The 19,120-nt window shown below is 34.7% G+C and overlaps 1 protein-coding gene across 1 annotated transcript in view; it reads left to right on the forward strand.

The window, feature by feature from the left end:
• Gabrg1 (gamma-aminobutyric acid type A receptor subunit gamma1) overlaps positions 1 to 12,580 on the forward strand; it is a 75,499-nt gene extending 62,919 nt beyond the window's left edge. Inside the window, exon 9 of the mRNA XM_038338144.1 lies at positions 12,022 to 12,580. Coding sequence (XP_038194072.1) covers positions 12,022 to 12,291 — 270 coding nt within the window. The 3' untranslated portion in view covers positions 12,292 to 12,580. The remainder of the gene's footprint in view (positions 1 to 12,021) is intronic.
• The last annotated feature ends 6,540 nt before the right edge of the window (positions 12,581 to 19,120 follow it).

A 19,120-nucleotide genomic window follows, 5' to 3' on the forward strand; every position in this document is an offset into this window, starting at 1 on the left:
CATTACACATACATACATATAGGATCTAATAAGGTGGAAGAAGTGGGACCTTATAGCATTACTTGTGTTTGTTTTGGCTTGTCAGCCTGGGTTGTCATGATGATCTTGTTAAGACAAGTAGGTTGTTGGTAATTCATAGGTGTATTTCCTTGTTATGTCTAGGGGCCATGGTCTCTTCACAGATATCCTTAGCCACTGTCTAGTATAATGTTTCCATCCCCTCTTCCATGAATTTCACTTAGCCTCAGGCTTACGAGTTGGGCTGCAGGTATATCACTTGGGCTTGGGTATACCACAGTCACTCATTTTCTGAATTTTCACTATGGGTATCAATATAATGGTCTGCCTCTTTTGCAAAAAGAAGTATCTTTGATAAACAGTGAGAGTTACTCTTATTTGTGGTTATAAGGATAGATATTTTGAAAATGGTTGGAAAGCTACCCACTGACATAGGAAGCTTCTCTGGCATAAGTTGGGACCAGCCAAAATCTATAGATATAAGCATAACTACTTGTAAGGCAGCTTGATAACATGGCCATTAGCAGAACATCAATAGGTTTTTCTCTATTGTCTAATTTTTCCCTAGCCATGAGTTTTGATCTTGATTCCAATGCCCCTCCTGTGAATCAGGTCTCAATTCCAGTTAAGGGAGCAACTTATATAGATAGAATTATATTATTGTACAGTACACAGATACTGTTTAGCAGGTCAGAAAGAGCTATATAATACCACTGATGTCCTTTCTTCCCCCACAAGCTTGCATAACACCTTGCAATGCTATGAAAAATAGGCAACAGGTAGAGTTTCCTGGTTAGCTCAGGAGTGATTTGCTTTTTTAAATGTCACCAATGTATATGGTTTCTTCAGCAACAGGATCTAGTTATGGTAAGCAACCTAGAGTAATGGCAAAGTACTGTATTGTTAGGGATGGTATTGAGACGTCCCTGACCAAAACTCTTAGGGAGATAACCCATTTCTCCAAGGTTTTCATTAACAACCCATCTCTGCTTGGAGTAGTATTGTCCACTACTGCAGAGTACGTCCTTTAAAAAATATTTTAAATTACCTTACAAATGATTGGGTTTCATGGGGCTTCTTTGTACACCCTTAGTTTTGGTTAATCCGTCATCTACCCCTCACGTCCAACTCTTTGTTTTAGTTACTGGTCTATTCCTGTGAAGTGACACCATGACAAATGTAATTTTTGTGAATGAAAACGTTTAGTTGGGGGCTTGCTTAGAATTTCAGAGGATTACTCCATGTTCATCATGACAGGAAGCAGACAGGTATGGCACTGGAGCAGTAGCTAAGAGCTTTACATACTGATCCACAGGCATCAGACACACACACACACACACACACACACACACACACACACACACACACACAGAGAGAGAGAGAGAGAGAGAGAGAGAGAGAGACAGAGACAGAGAGAGACAGAGAGATGGAGAGACAGAGAGACAGAGACTTGGTCTAACATGGTTCTTAAAACCAATGTCTCTTCAAACAAAGCCACACTTGTTAATCCTTCCTAAAAGTCTACCAACTGGGAAGGAAACATTCAAATCTATGACCCTATAGGCCATTCTTATTCAAGCTTTTGGTGTAATTTTACTTGAATTACAAGATCATAGATTCCCAACATGCTTTTCATGCACACTTCATTTTAGTTAAGCCTTCCTATCTTCCTATGGGCCATCTTGTCTACAGTCCCCATTACTCCACTAAGTACTTCAGTGTTTCTGCCCCAAGAATTCACCTTCTCTATTTTCATTTCAAATGTATTCTGACACACCCTTCTCTAAATGCATCTCCCTCACCAAAAGCCTTCTTCATATTTCCTAGTCTCCACATATAATGCATGTTACACATAGAAAGAAAAATAATTGAGGAAGAATATGCAAAATTTTTTCTGTAGGGGCCTATGTAACTTCAGTGTATAACATCTGCCTACAAGTTTGATCCTTCTATTTTCTTTAGATTTGAGTAATATTTCATTGCATATATGTACCACATTATTCACATTTCATGTGGCAGTTGACAGACATAAGGGTTGATTCCATTTTCTAGCCACTGTGAATAAAGAAGCAATACATATGACTGTGCAAGTTTCTTTATTGCAAGCTATAAAGTGGTTTGAGCATATATGTAGGAGTGATTTAAACTTGGACATCTGTAGATCTCTTTTTAACATTTGGAGAGGCCTGCCTCCTGGTTTTCTGAGTTGCTGAACTAGTTTATACTCTCATTAATAATATGTGATGCTGACAAACAAAATCCAAGATTATATGAAAGGACCATTCATCAAGACAAAGAAAGCTTCATTCTAGAGATGCAGGCAAGGTTCAACAAATGTAAATGCCTTTGGCAAAATTACTTCAACATTTCTAAATGACAAAAGTTACAGAGATCTAGGATTGAAGGAGCATGCCTCAACATAATAAAGGTATGCATAATAAAAACAAATAGCTAATATCCATCTAAAATAAAATCTCATAGCATTTCTACTAAGATCAGAGAAAAGACGTGTTCTCTTCATTTATATTCAATTAGTGCAAGATTCTTTAATGCTACATTCTTTGTCAAAAGTGTAATAGTATCTAAACTTATTTAAGGTATATTTTTGAAGCTGGTTATGGATTTTCACACCTGCTATCCCAAAAGGCAGAGGTAGGGAGACTGTCTTGCATGATGAGCTATAAATTAAGATGTTGCATTAGTACAACAAAACAAAATATTAGCAGATTTCACTTTCAAAAGTATCTGTGGATTTGCAAGAATGAATGGTGCACATAATTAACTCACTTTTAGAGAGTAAGATTTCTTTTAAGGCTAAAGCCTAACAAGAGTAGAAAGTCATAGCTGTTACATTTTTCTCTAGTTTCTGTAGAATTATATACTTTTAATCCACATCCCCAATCACAATGACTAACTTACATATTGTATCAAATTATATGTTAAAATTGATTATAATAACTTGAATATATGTAACAATTAAATGATTGCAATTTAAGTTTATAATAGCAATTATAGCAACCTGGATGCAATATCTAACATACTTTGAGGGTTCCAGGCAGATCTGAGCATTTTACATGGTTTCATTTGTGCTCAAAGAAACCCTACAAATACAAGTTCATTGACTTTCACAAGGCAGCTTTGTCAGTGATAGATCCAAGATTCATGCTCAGGTCTCTTTGTGAGCTGAGAGTTCCATTTGTTTAAGCCTTCATTTTAACATTTTCTACTGTTCCAAACACTTAGAAAAGTAGACTTTCATTTCACCAATATTGACAATGTGACAGTATGCTACAGATTTCAGTAAGTACTTTCAGAACAGATTATGCCAAAACTCAAATAAAGACAGTGCAAGACATCCATCCTTGACAAACAGCTTGAAAGGCTGCTATAACAGACCATGAGACTCAAGGGATCAAACTTTTTAAATTTGGGGACTCAATGTCTTTGTTCCATTTTTTTTCATGATTTTTATTTTAGAAATGTGGATATATCTTAATTCTTTATTTGTCATAGTATATTTTAAGAGTTGAGACTAATAAACTTTGCAATCAAGTCCTATGATGTTCAATGTCAAAGAAGACATGGCTAGTTGTAAAGATCTGAGAATTTGCTTCATACCACAAATCTGTGACTGTCACAACCTCACAACTATTTAAAAGATCATGTTTATGATCTTATGGACAAAGTATAAAATAACAATGATTTCGATTTGAATAATTGCTTCTAGATTTATTATATTTAAAATAATTTTATTATCATTGTGAATACAGATGATGTGTGTGTGGGGGGGTGTTTTTACACGTACCAGAGCATACATGAGGAGGTCAGAAGAAAACACTGCAGGATAGGTGTCCTCCTTACATGTTTATGTGGATTACATTCTTTCTATTTTCTTATCATCCAAACCAAACCCCTTTCTGTTTTTCTTCTCATTCTTTAGTCCTCATTTTAAAATGTAAATGCCCACACCTGTGTATTTGCTTTATTTAATTTTTACAACTTTTGTTAGAGATTCTAATAATAAAATAAAATTAACACACATGTAATATGTAATTCCATATGAGTTTTATGGATTCTTTATGCAGATATGTAACCCAGGTGTATTATTAACCAAAATATACCTAATGGGTGTTTGAGCAGCTACCCAGTGAAACCTCAGGTCATAAAATATAGAGCACAGCTCCAAGTGTCATGTTGACTCAGGGGAGCTGAAGCATAAAAATGGAAACTTAAAATTATGGTGTTTTTATTCAAATTTATCAAAATATATTAAGAACTACTCAAACTCTAGACATAATCTTACTACAGTTATTCAAGAATAAAACCATGTTTAGTCTGTTAAATTTAGCAACAGTCTCAGCAAATGAAATACTAAAAATGGAAAGGAAACCACAACGAGACGACAGCATTGACGTATTAAGTGGCAAACAGCAGTAGTTCACAGCTGACATATTAATTGACTGGAGAGTGTAAAAATATTTTATAGACACTCAGTACAACCTTTATGTGTCTTTCATGCTTCCTGAGGTACATATTTCATTAGCTCTTACAACATTAAATGACAATTTGAAAAACTGGTGCCAGCAATCAAGTTTGTATTCCTGCTTGGTTTATTTCCAGCCATCATGGCCTTCCTTATCTAATGCACTGATATGGAGGATAGACAGCCCTGTCCATTTTTGCTCACGTTTTCCATAAAACATATTGTGGAATCTACATCTTTCACTTTTTTACAACCAAGACTCTCCTCCTGCAGCATGTGTGCTTATACTGATTCTCATCTTTCAGATTACAACTACCCTTTCTCTCTCTCTTTCTCCTTCCATATGGGAGCATTCATTAAGAAGCTAGAAAAATCTAAATAGTTTTCAGTCCACCATTTTCTCTCTCTATTGTTTATGATAGGAAATATAGAGTGCCCTGAATATGGATATAAATACATGTGCATATATTCATATATATAATCACATAAACATATATTCATATATTAAGAGATGATATCTGAGTAAAATATATTAAATAATAATGATATGCATTTAATAAAGATATCTTATACTTTTCACATTAAATATTTGATTCTCTCTTCCTTTCCCTCTTCCCTTCTCTCTCTTTTTTATTACTTTAATCTTTCCTTTCTTTCTCATTTCTGCTTTATCTGAATTATTATTTTTACTCTGCCTATACATGTCTTCTAAAAAAAGTCCCATTCAATATATGGGTTTTATCTCTTAATACACACACTATTAAATTATTTGCACGGAGTTATTGAAAATAAAGTTTTAGAAGTTATGTTATGTGTACTGTACTGTGATTCAGACTCTTGTGAAAGAGGTAAAACTGTAGACATGCAATATCAGTAAACCCCCATCACACTACCAATGATGAAGATTTCATGTTGATGCTTCAATATCCATAGGCTATAGTAAATCTCATAAAAGCATGAGCTACCTACACTTTGGGACTGATTGCAGAATTGGACAGTACTGGATTACTTTTAGGCTCTCAAGATTTTTAAAGTGTAAAATTATGGGTATTTATTTTTTTCACCAATGCAAAGGCAATTTTTAGACCAAAGAAACTGAATGTGTACTCTGCTTCCAGGAGTGTTTAGAGCTAGGTGTAGACAACCTTCACAGACAAGTATGGTGTCCAGAATTAGATCCTCAACCCTCATGTAAAGACTGGATGTAGAAATGCTCTCTGCAGGAAGTCCTGCACTTACCTACCACAGACCCCAGTGGAAGATGCTGTTTAAAAAAGAAATATGTAGAAACTTCATGGGTATTAGCACTCAAGAGTGACTTCTCACTCCCTTATACGCTTTTTTAAGTTTGAGGACTCAATGTCTTTGTTCTATTTTTTTTTTCTTTTCATGATTTTTATTTTACACATACATCAGCTTTTCACAGAATGCGGACTGTGATTTGGAGGGTTAGGAGGATCTTCACACGCTATCTTCACTCGGCTTCAGTTCCTCTTTTCCATAGCACATTTCCTTGAGCTATTACAATAGTCTCCAAATTTTTCATCTTTCCTCTTTTGCCAGTTGAAGATGTACATTATGCATGCGAGTTCATTTATGCACTCATGTACACCCATGCATAAACACATGCACACATACATATAAAAAAACAGAAAATAATTTACAAACCCAAACTAATTCTATAGGCCATGAGAGAATTATCAATGAGAATGGTAGTTTCTAAAACGTTTTTTTCAAATGCAAGGTATTTCTCTAAAATAAATACCAATAAGGAGAAGTCATTTTTAAAAGAGCAAAAGAACTGCAGTTATCGAAACAGACAACCCCCATAAATCTGGGACTACACTGGCTATACCTAGCATCTAAGAATTGCAGAAGACACTGTGAAATATAGTCTATGTGGTACAGAGTCATAGACACATAGCTTTGCAAAGAAGGTTATGGGAATGTGGGTCACACGGCGCTCAGAAAGGTTTTTTTTCATTTCAAGTGAGAAGAATTTATTTATAAATCATTTACACTGAATCTAAAGGAAATCAGGCAGAGAAAAAAAGCAGAGGCAGTTTATCACAGTTGAAGCAGTCATTTGGAGAATAAGCTGAAGTTTCAGAAGAATAAATTTGGGGGAACATTTAAAACCAAGAAAATCACATGAACTGAGTTGAGGCTTGTAGATTGGAATGTAGGGAAGATAAACTTCTGCTCAATTGTGTGATTTCTAATATGGTAGCTGTTATATATTGGTTAGATGGGTCCAAACTGATACAAACTGAACAAAATTCCAAATGTACCATCTATCTCCATAGGATTGTTACACCACGTGCCTAATAGTCTCATGTGACTTCCATCCTGAGCATCGTCAATATGGGGTATTTTTGCAGTTCCATTGGACACCACTGGCTTACAGCACAGGAGCTTTAGGGACAAAATCACCCGTGTTGAAGACAGAGCAGTGTTTGTGGGCAGCTTGTGGATTTCCAAAGTCATGTTAAGATTATAGCTTTTGTCCTTTTCACTGGTGTATCAGAGAAACTTCTAAACAGAATGGCAAAGTTGCATCTATGTGCTGTAAAGATAACTGGAGGTAAATACACAGTGTGTATTCTTAAGTTGCAGAAGAGGTGGGGCCTCAATTTGGAGACCACTGTAATAGCTTAAGAAGCAATGTATTACTGAAAATAAGAACCAGAGCCTCAAGGGAAGATAATGTGTGGAAGGGTCTCCCAACTCTTCAATTCACAGACTCCTTTCTGTAAAAGGCGAACATCTTTTCCAGCTAGTACATACATGTCTACATGAATAAACATCCATCTACCCTTCAGAGGATGTAATGGAATAACAAACACCTGTGTCAATCTGCAATTTCACAAATCATAAAAGATTTTTTCTTCTGAAATGGTGTTTGACAAAGCTCCCAGGAGGTTTTTTGTGATATTGGTAATATGAGAAATACAACAAAGAAGGTCTGCTTAATTAATTATAAAATGTCAGCTATGGTGGGATATTTTCAGAGACAGTAATCATTAGATGTCGATTGCAACAGCAGTCAGGTGACGTGCTTCTGCATGCAACTAGGCCCCACTCACAGTTTGCTTTCCATTCTGACATCATAATAGCATCCTTTCATGTTACTCTTCACAGACTCAATAAATAGATTGATCGCTGAATAAAACTCTCATTAAAAATCTAAATTTATATGAATAGTGGTATTTGAATGATTTTGAATCAAATGGAAAATGAATCATATAAACAAATAATGTTTATATGAGAAATGAAGACACTGCCTATAACTCTTGGTCATAGATTTCAGAATTAAAATAATTTTTGTGGTTTTCATCTGATAGATACTTTCACTTATTTATAATATTTGTATAGATTATTTCAAAGCATCAATAATAAAAAGGGAAAGTAATTATTTTATATGAATGGTAAATTTTTGCCATTTTCTTCCCTTTTTATCATGTATATATGAAATATTATATATATAAAGATTATATTTTTTTCTCATATAGGTTAAATTTAAATTCATGGTTATGAACAATCCTAGTGTCACTTTTGTTTCTTATTACCTCTAAATTTCATCATGTTTTATAATGTAAAATAATAAATAAGATCAGTTTATTGTCCATCTTTTTACCAGATATTGTTACTTTTAATTGATGTGAGTTTTATTATTTTTCTCAAATATTTATTTTATTTTCTTTGACTGTGTGTGGATATGTGTATATGAGTACAGGGAACCTTAGAGTTCAAAAGAGAACAGTGAATCCTCTGGAACTATAATTACAGGCATTGTGGACCATTCATAGGGGGTGCTAGGTCTCAAACTCAGATCCTCTGGAAGAGCCATATGCCTTATGTACTCTTAAATACTGAGGTGTTTTTTAAGTCTTTTATTGATTATTTATTATGAAAATATCTATTTTATCCTCTAAAAGTAGTCATTAATTATTTTATTCTTGTTTGGAAATTTCATGTATGCTTGCTTATATTTTGATCAAGTAGATGTCTATTCCCTCATCTATAATTTTATCCCACACCTCCCAACAACTTTCTCTCCTAATTCTGTGCGTTCTCCTTTCATACTCATTGAGTACACTTACTGCTACTGGTATGTGCATAGATGTAGGGCCATTTACTAGATCACAAGCCTGAAGAAGACTAACTCTACTTCCTCTGCAGTTATTAATTGCCAACACTTCCTGAGATATGAATAGGACTTCATGAGGCCCTTCTCAAGCTACTCTGGGACTTGCAGGCTTTATCTTGCTCAGGTCTTGTACATTCGATCATTGGTACTATGAGTTACTTTGTGCAACCGCTCTGTCATTTTAGTGAAGCTTTTTCACCCTAGATGTCAACTGTCTCCGGATCTTATAATGTTTCCTCTGCCTTTGACCATAATGACTCCTGAGTCTTGAAGTTGGGGTGTCGTGTCCCATTTCCATAGCTCTTTTTTTTCTGACCATTCAGCTTTTGTAAGTCTTTGCAAAAAGAAGTTTAACTGATAAGGGTTGAGAGGCACACTAATCTACACATTTTGATTTCCTAGGCGTCATACTGTCCAATTTCTTCTTTATATCTCTTGCATCACAATATATTTTTAATTAGCTTAGAAAATAGAGAGAATTTTACATTCTTTACACACCATACATTTTCTTTAACCCTTTCCCTCTCTTTTTCTCCCCCATATTCCCATCTTCTGCCCTAATTCTAGCATAAACCTTTATTTAGCCCCTGATATTGTCCAGACCCTGTAGTTCATGTCATCTGTATTCTATCATGCTTTCATAAATTTTACTTTGGTGGCAAGATCATATGTTTACATCTATATGTTTACACTACAAAATGTCTACAATTCATTTTGTTAACCCCTTCCCTCACCCCTTGTTCCACAATCTCCATCATTTTATTACCAGCCTGGAACTTGGTGCCTCTACTCCCCCTCCTCTCTACCTCATTTTCACGTTACTCTCTTTGCCCCCTCTCTCATCCCCTTCCCTGGACCATTTCTAGTTTCCTAACTTTCACATGTACTCCAGAACAGAAGGTAAGAAGTTAGAATCCTCCACTTTATTAAGATGTGGTCTCCCACTGAACCCACGGCTCACTGAGTAGGCTAGTAAAGGTAGCTGGTTTGCGCTGAGAGCCTCTGTCTCTTGGCTCCTGAGCTCTGTTGTAACCAGCAGCCACCACACCGGCAAGTCATTTTATTTGGGTTCTGAGAATCTGTGCTTGACTGCTCAGGTTTGCAGAGCCAATGCTCTATTCGCTGATCCATTTTCCATGTGTTGCGTGTGCTCGATTGCTAGTATTAATTTGTCTTTGTTTTCTACGATTTAGAAGCACAATAGCTTTGAATGAAAGTTCAAATTTTAAGAAATCCTTTATCTGTTTGATTTTTAAACATTACTCATAAAATATTTCATGGCTGTGAGATACAGCTTTTCTAATTTATTTATTTATTTATTTATTTATTTATTTATTTATTTATTTATTTACTTTATTTAGTAAAAATTTCCGCCTCCTCCCTGCCTCACATTTACCCCCCTCCCTCCTCCACTCCCCCTCCTCTCCTGTCCAGAGAGCAGTAAGGGTTCCCTGCCCTATGGGAAGTCCAAGTTCCTCCCCCCTCCATCCAGGTCTAGGAAGGTGAGCATACAAACAGGCCAGCACCCCCCCCCCCCCCCAAAGCCAGTATGTGTAGTAGGGTCCAAATCCCGTGTCATTGTCCTTGGCTTCTCAGCAGCCCTCATTGTCCGCCATGTTCAGGGAGATAGGTTTTATCTCATGCTTTTTCAGTCCCAGTCCAGCTGGGCTTGGTAAGCTCCGAATAGATCAGCCCCACCATCTCAGTGGGTGGGAGCACTCCTCGCAGTCCAGACTTCCTTGCTCATGTTTTCCCTCCTTCTGCTCCTCATTTGGACCTTGGGCGCTCAGTTCGGTGCACCAATGTGTGGCTCTGTCTCTATCTCCATCCATCGTCAGATGAAGGTTCCCTCACGGTCCTGATTTTGACATAAAGAAAAAATTGGTAAACATCTATATTAGAAAGGATTAAGCTCAGAGAAATGAATTTTGTAGTCTTGACTTCTAATTTACTGCCGATATGACAGTGAAACCACGATTATATGAGATTTCCAACGTACAGCTTAGTTAAAGGAAGACTTTCAGAAGTTGTGAAGTATCAAGGATGACTAAAGTGGCAGTCCTCTTGCTGTTTTGAGTGATTCATTTTTTTCTAGTAACTACTCTTGTTGTTAGCAGTGTGAGCATGTGTGCTTCGCCGTGCATTTTGTAGTGTGCTGTGACATGACCTTTTCAGAGAGCAATAGCAACAATAAAACAAGGGCAGTAGTAAGTGCTGTCTGCTTGCTGTACGTGCCCCATTTAATCATCAGTCTGGTCTGTGGGATTGCACTTGTCACCTTTGCAGGACAGGCATCTCAGAGTCAGAGGAGCAGTCACATTTTCGGTTCAAGGTCACACAAGCACTGGCTCATGGGAGACATCTCTCCCAGTGTGTCTGACTCTAAATTGCTCAGTTTATGTTGCACAGTTTTCGAATCGTGCCCATGCTATGAGATTTTCAAATATTGTTTTTACTACAGTTGATCAGTCAGATACTGAGTCAGTGTGGTTTCTTGGAAGGTAAAGATAGAGACTGCAAAGACTGGCGATCTGAGTTCAGTAGCATGTCTGAGATTGTTACATGTGTCCTGTAACAGATGGATGTTTGTTCTTACAAATGTACACAGAAATACATGCACAAAGACATATATTAAAATAAAAATTTTACGCATAACCTATTATGAGATCTTAGTTTGGTATTTATCTCAAATAATCCTGGTAAAATAAAAGTTATAGATATCATCAAACAGAGCTTGATTTTTCTATAATGTTACAAATTTCCATAGGCCCTCAAATGCTACACACAGGGAGAATTGCTGCACTGTTCAAATGAGCCTAGTTTTCCACATCTATTGGTCCTGAAACTGGGTTTTTAAATTTTTATAAAATGGCTCTTTGCATGCACTCACTCCTATATATGCCATATTTTCTCTGTCCTTTCTGGTATTTCCACCTTTTTTTCACCATAAGAAAATCTATTTCCATTATTTATTCTCATTATAACTAAGTGAATTATATAACATTCAGTATAAAAAACATTTGTGACATTATGATTGTAAGTGTTCAACACCATAGAAACATAAAGCTTATTATCATTTCATGCTTAGATTCATGGTTGACAATATCTCCATAGATTAACTTTCTAGAGGCATATGATTTTTATTTCTAAAGTTATTTTTTTTACATACTTTTTGGAAGAGAAGGAAAGTTGATTATGCCAGTAATTTAAAATCCAAAAATACATTACAATTGAAAATAATCAATATTTGAAAATCACACTATTTATTCTTTTAATTGACTTTCAGTTTTCTAGTGCCTCCCTGGCAGGGATATATTTATTTTCTTTGATCCTGTTTTTGGCCTCAAAGTCTCATTTATCATTTTCTCAGGTATCCCCAGGTCTCCATGCTGGATCCACTCTGATTCCCATGAATAACATTTCTCTGCCTCAAGGAGAAGATGATTACGGCTACCAATGTTTGGAGGGCAAAGATTGTGCTAGCTTTTTCTGCTGCTTCGAAGACTGCAGGACAGGATCTTGGAGGGAAGGACGGATACACATACGCATAGCCAAAATTGATTCCTACTCGAGAATCTTTTTCCCGACAGCTTTTGCCTTGTTCAATCTGGTTTATTGGGTTGCATACCTTTACTTGTAAATTCCACTAATAGATAAAAATCATAAATGTATGGCTTAGTCCAACAGACTCAGTTATATTCTAGTAACATGAAGTTTAAATTTAAAATAAAAGAGTCTATTGATAAAAATCTGAATCATACTGTTATAAGGCTAGGGTTTCATACATGAGTAAGGCAGAAGTATTCAGGTTAATTTATCTAAATGGACATGAAAATTGATTGTCAAGTATAACACACTGAAATTATAACATATATTTTTTACTTTACTTTTCTTTATTTGGCTTATATTTTATTAATATTGGAACTTAATACTTCTGTGAGACATATTTTGAATATGAAATAATTTTAATACATATTTTATTTAAATATAACTATTGCTTATAATGAAAGATTAATGCCTAGTATTAAAGTACTCTTTGCCTAGATTAGTCATTAACTTGATTTTATTTCTTGTTTTTACTTGCCCTGTTTGGGATATAGATCATTTAAAACAAAGCCATGATTTTCTCGGATTTATTTCCATGATACATTACTCTTGAGAAGAAAATAATATGTGTATTAATGCCTTTTTAAATAATTTCCCTTGTGAACTGTTAATTTGTAATTGTACATGTTTATGGATTTACAGAATAAACAGTGCTATTACGTCTTATGTTGGATATGTGAAACTATTAAATCAAGCTACTTGGCAATTACAATTTCTAAAATGGCCGGTTTTATCTGTAATCCACTTGTTTTCCTGCTTAAGTGTTAAACAAAAATCAAGCCACATTTAATTTGAAGATTTTCAAACTTGGATAGAAAATACTAAAGCCATTTTTTTTTACTTTGTTTGTACTGCAAGGTGAGAAAAATATCAAAGTTATCTTCTGCCTTGTAGGATTTATGAGGTATAAAGACGTTAAAAATGTACCAACAAAAAAATCAAGTGGGAAATGTTCCCTTTTCTCATTATGTGCTACAAAAGAGTATTACAAGTTCAAAGAAGTATTACGTCAAAGTGTTTGATTTAACTCTGCTTAAAGAGTCTTCTGGCAATCTACGCTGCAGGTTGTCTTTGAAGATAGACTTAAATATATTCCATTGACATTTTATAAGGCAGATATATTTGGGAAACCTTATCAGAATGTTTTATATACCCACTGAAATTCGAGGTGAGCTTCATAGATATAGTATAATCACTAGGTTCTCTCTTTTAGACATGTGGGAAGCTGCAAAATTCACCTTACAAGTGGACTTTTTGAGCGGTATCTGTAATGGACTTGAGTAAGGACATCTCAGAATCCCTCCAGTGAGGAGAAGAAAGACTGTAGAGAGACTCATCGTAGGGAAAGTCAATGCTACATCTGGGAGCAGAGGCTTCAGCTTGGATACAAACAGTAGTAATCTTCGCTGTGGTTCTAGAGAGATGGCTCGGCATATAAGGGCATTTTATGCTCTTGCAGAGGACCCACGTTCAGTGCCCAGCATCCACATGACAGTTTAAAATAATCTGTAATGCTTCAAACTAGAAGTTCTCTTCTGGTGTGGCTGAGCCGCATGTACATGGTGTACATACAGACATGCAGGCAAATGTTTACATACAATACAAATAAATAAGTAAATCTCAGAAGGGAACAAATGTTTGATGTTCACAGCATCCATAACAATGAAAGCTTTCATATGGAAGGGCATGTTGAGTTTGGAGAGGAAGCTGCCATGGGGGTGTTTGACACACATGTTTGTATTTCAATAATTGCTCCATTTGGTGTGGCAGTCTCGGGACAAAGCTTCGAATGTATTACAATGTGAGTTTGCCAGCTAAGTAATCTTCCATCGTTCTCACAAACCTCTAAAAAGTACACAGGATTTGAAGGACAATAAATATTAACTTTAAAAAAATAAAGTGCCAAATAAAGTTTTGGCTATATGTACACTAACTTTTAGATATTCCACTCATTTTTGTTGAAATTAAATATTCATATAGGTTAGTAAGATGAACATTCACATAAGGGAGAAATGAAACATGGAATATCTGTTAAGACATAACATGTTCAGTATTTTTTATGGCTATTTTCCATATTTTTAGTGATGGCTTGCTCATCGTTAATGGTGTTTAATTTAGTGGCTCTTTGAATTGTATCTAAGCATGACTAATTGTTAAAATACTTTTAAATGCTTGATATAAGTACCTTGAGTTTTTTCATTGCTGTTTTATTAACTAGGCTATAATGTTGACAACATTTAGCAGTGAAAATAAAATTGTTAAAAATATTATATGCTTTTACATATATTCCTTGTATATATGCACACACACACATATATATATATACATATATATATATACACATATGTATATGTGTGTATAGATCATCAAATAAGCACTTTGTTTCAAAGCCAGTGGTATTATATCTAATTAGAAAGATTAGAAAAAGAGGCATGCAAATCTAATTACATTGAAACCTAGAACCAAAAAAGTAAAACTTTATTTAGGTCTTAATGACTCAGATAAAACTTATAGCTTATTTTTAAGGGAATAAAAGCCAATTCTTGTTTTAGTCCATATTTTCACATTTAAAATCAACTATGGCAAACTATTTAAATTAATATGACTTTTTTATCTAGATGATTTGAAATAATTAATTACGTTCATGTGGACATTTTTTCCTATACACATGGGAAAATTTTTTTAAAACTAACATAAACCAAAAATATAATCACTAGGAATGACAAGTAAATGTTGAGCAGAAAGATGTAAAATCATTTGAAAAGGTGTTAATTCATATAGACTCAGTTTCCAGTTACACAATTAGTATTTAAAAGTTTTAGGAAGCAGAATGTGCACAGAAGTATTTTACCCACCTAAATAAAACAGCATAGTAGTATTTTATATGTATAGTAGCGTTTATATACGCTTGATTTACATCCTAAGTGGTTTTCTCTGTATATCCTATCATATCCAGAACATTATTTTGAACAGCAATGTGCCCTTCGCATGTTAAAATGCATACACAAGAACATTTGCTAACAAAGCCTGGCCATTTGGAATGACCTTTGTGACTGAGTTGTGTTTTCTCCCAATTTAAAGTGACATGCCCATATCATCTCACGACAGAAATAAAATGATGGCGATCAGGAACACAATGCCAACTGAGTCTGCCCTTCAAGTGGTAAGACTCTGAAGAGCTGGATATTTTGTGTCTATGATGTGCAGGGAAAAAATTGAAGAAATTACTTCCAATTTCTAGTGGAAAAATGCTACAAACCCTAAAATGGATGTTGTAGCACTTCAACCCCAAATCTAGAACAAAGAGATGACTGTAAATGGGTTTCCCCACTGTAGAAAATGTGGCACGGTGAAAGTAAGCACTGCCACAGAAATTTTTTTTTAGTGCATATATAGAAATAGACATAAACACAGAAGATTTTAATACAGATATAAACGTATACATGCTATTTTATTGTTTATTTAATCATTGGTTATGAGTTTAAATTTTTTTTTGTGTTGCAAATTCTTTTTTTTTTCATGGTTTATTTTTTTTTTATATTTAAAAATTTCCATCTCCTTCCCTCCTCCTCCCCCCTCCCTCCCCTCCTCCTCCCCCTTCCCTCCCCTTCTTCTCCCCCTTCCCTCCCCTCCCCTCCACCCATACCTCCCCTCCCTCCCTTTCAAGGCCAAGGAGCCATCAGGGTTCCCCACTCTATGCTAAGACCAAGGTCCTCCCAACTCCCCCCAGGTCCAGGAAGGTGATCGACCAAGCTGAGAAGGCTCCCACAGAGCCCATCCATGCAGAAGAATCAGAGCCCAGCGCCAATGTCCTTTGCTTCTCAGTCAGCCCCCGCTGTTGGCCACATTCAGAGAGACGGGTTTGGTTGCTTTAAATTTTATTGATCATGCTTAAAGTTATTTCTTGTATAATCAAAGTATAGATCGTAATAATCAAAATGTCTTTACCTTATTTACTGAGGGATACCCATTGCTTGAAAGGATTCTGCTTGTATGCGGCTGAGCAATTTGCAAAAATGCAAACTTCAGGGTTGTCTGTTCTGAAAGAAAAAAAGAATTGACCATTTTACTATTGAACAAAAATATCAGAATATGGACCCACAATGAAAACATTTTGGCTTACCTTCATTTAGTCTAGTTGTGACTTTTTTTTTTTTTTTTTTTTTTTTTTTTTTTTTTTTTTTTTTTTTTTTTTTTTTTTTGGTTTTTCGAGACAGGGTTTCTCTGCAGCTTTTTTTTTAGAGCCTGTCCGGATGTATTTATGAACTCTTTCTTTAACTTTGAAATGTATTCAATGAATTCTCTAATTTTTACATTTAACCTTCATTATTTAGGTTAGTTCAAATTTCTTGCCTGCCCACTGAATTTTTAGATATACTACCGCCTACTCTATTCTAAAACAATTTGGAACTATAGAGATTTAATTCAAATATGTTAAATTTTCTGTTAACTTAGTTACATTTTTAGATTATTTTAGGTTAGTGAACATTGCATTGAGATATATGAGTAGAAAAGAAGCCACTCCTAACAGAATTAAGGTTTTATACTAAGGGTGTGCGTGGATGCTGAGAGTGAGAAAATGAATGAAGTGCGGTCTAGGACTGAAAGATGAAGATTATAATGTTGACAGAAGTTATCAGTGGTAAATAGGAACTTAGCCTGGATTACAAGAGATAAAGGTTAGATAATAAATCTTAAATAATAAACAGAATTAACAAACATATTAAGTCCAGTTCTTGCAAGTTTGTGAATGGACACTAAAGCAAATTTCAGATACACCACAGTCATAGTAGAATATATATACTACTATATAGTATATTAGATAGTAGTTCAGATACACTACAGTCATAGTAGAATATATATACTACTATATAGTATATTAGATAGTAGTTCAGATACACTACAGTCATAGTAGAATATATATACTACTATATAGTATATTAGATAGTAGTTCAGATACACTACAGTCATAGTAGAATATATATACTACTATATAGTATATTAGATAGTAGTTCAGATACACTACAGTCATAGTAGAATGTATATACTACTATATAGTATATTAGATAGTAGTTCAGATACACCACAGTCATAGTAGAATATATATACTACTATATAGTATATTAGATAGTAGTTCAGATACACTACAGTCATAGTAGAATGTATATACTACTATATAGTATATTAGATAGTAGTTCAGATACACCACAGTCATAGTAGAATATATATACTACTATATAGTATATTAGATAGTAGTTCAGATACACTACAGTCATAGTAGAATATATATACTACTATATAGTATATTAGATAGTAGTTCAGATACACCACAGTCATAGTAGAATATATATATTACTATATAGTATATTAGATAGTAGTTCAGATACACTACAGTCATAGTAGAATATATATACTACTATATAGTATATTAGATAGTAGTTCAGATATACCACAGTCATAGTAGAATATATATACTACTATATAGTATATTAGATAGTAGTTGCACTTCGACCTATTGTAGTTTACATCATCTGAATTTTTGTCTCATGGATGAAGAAAAAGAATTGTATCTCAAAATATAAATTGTAAGTGAGCTACCGATGTAATTACTATTTTTATAAATGTCTTCTTTATTAAATCTTCCCCACTCCAAATGTCAATTCTTTACAACCGAGAAATACACACTCCTTCCTCCCGCACACTTGAACAAAAAGAATGAAAATATTATTGTGGTTGAGATTGTAAAATGGCTGCCGCACAGATGTGTTGACCTGGTTTTGAATCCCGAGCACCCTTGTAAAATACCGCACATGGTGCTACATGCTTATAAATAATCCCTGTGTTGGGGGCCAGGGACAAGCAGAAGCCTAAAGGTCATTAGTGACTCAGTATGTTCAAATCATCTTGAGGGTGGATATGAAACCCTGTCTCAAATGGTGAATTAGAGCCCAATCAAGGAAACACATCAGGAGATATCTGGCCTCCACAATACACTTATAGACACACATGCGCACACATATGAACACATACATCCAAAAAATACATATATACAATTTCATACAGACCAACACACAAACACACATGATTTTTATGTAGATAAACTACTATTGGAGCTGATAAACCCATGAAGTGGGTTCATTTACATTTTTGACAGAAAAACAACCTATGATTATTTGTCACAAGAATAAATGAGTATTTTATTATTAGGAAGCGAAATTTAGGAGGACTAGAAGAGTCTGTGAATAAGAGATATTGTGATAACTGAAAACAGGTAAGCAAGGAGGGATTATACAAAGATTGTAAGGCAAAATTTCTTGAAAGAAAATAGTTCCTGTCTTGCTAAGTCACTGTAATAACAGTTATTTGCATCCATTAAGTGTGCACAGCCACTTTGCATAATAAAGTATCAGGCTTGTGATTACAGTGACTTTTGTTATGCTTCTGCCTCCTCATTTTGCAGAACATTTGCAAATGTCTCAGAAAAATTGCAATTTTTGAAAACATTTTGTTCCTTCCTGATTCTAAATATAAAGTAAATCCCGTAACTTTTCATGACATAAAGAGTTCCAGGTTACATTTTCTTAAAATGTTATCCTTTTGATAGTTTCATGCATGCTTCCCTTGCTTTGGTGACAACAGTATAAAGTTAAATTCTGGTTAAGGTTGTTTCATAGTTTTTTTTTAAAAAAAACAATCGTTTTTGGTAGGAAATTATTTTTATTTTTTTTAAGAATTAATATACAGAAGATCAGGTAAACATGTCTGCTCATGATTTTCATTGCTAAGTGTGTATTTCTGGACTATTCTAACAATTGGTGAGTCAAATCAGAATTTCTGAGGTGAATTTATAGGAAGGAAGGAGG

The sequence above is a fragment of the Arvicola amphibius genome, chromosome 1 (genome assembly GCF_903992535.2).
Source record: "Arvicola amphibius chromosome 1, mArvAmp1.2, whole genome shotgun sequence".
Taxonomy (NCBI): domain Eukaryota; kingdom Metazoa; phylum Chordata; class Mammalia; order Rodentia; family Cricetidae; genus Arvicola; species Arvicola amphibius.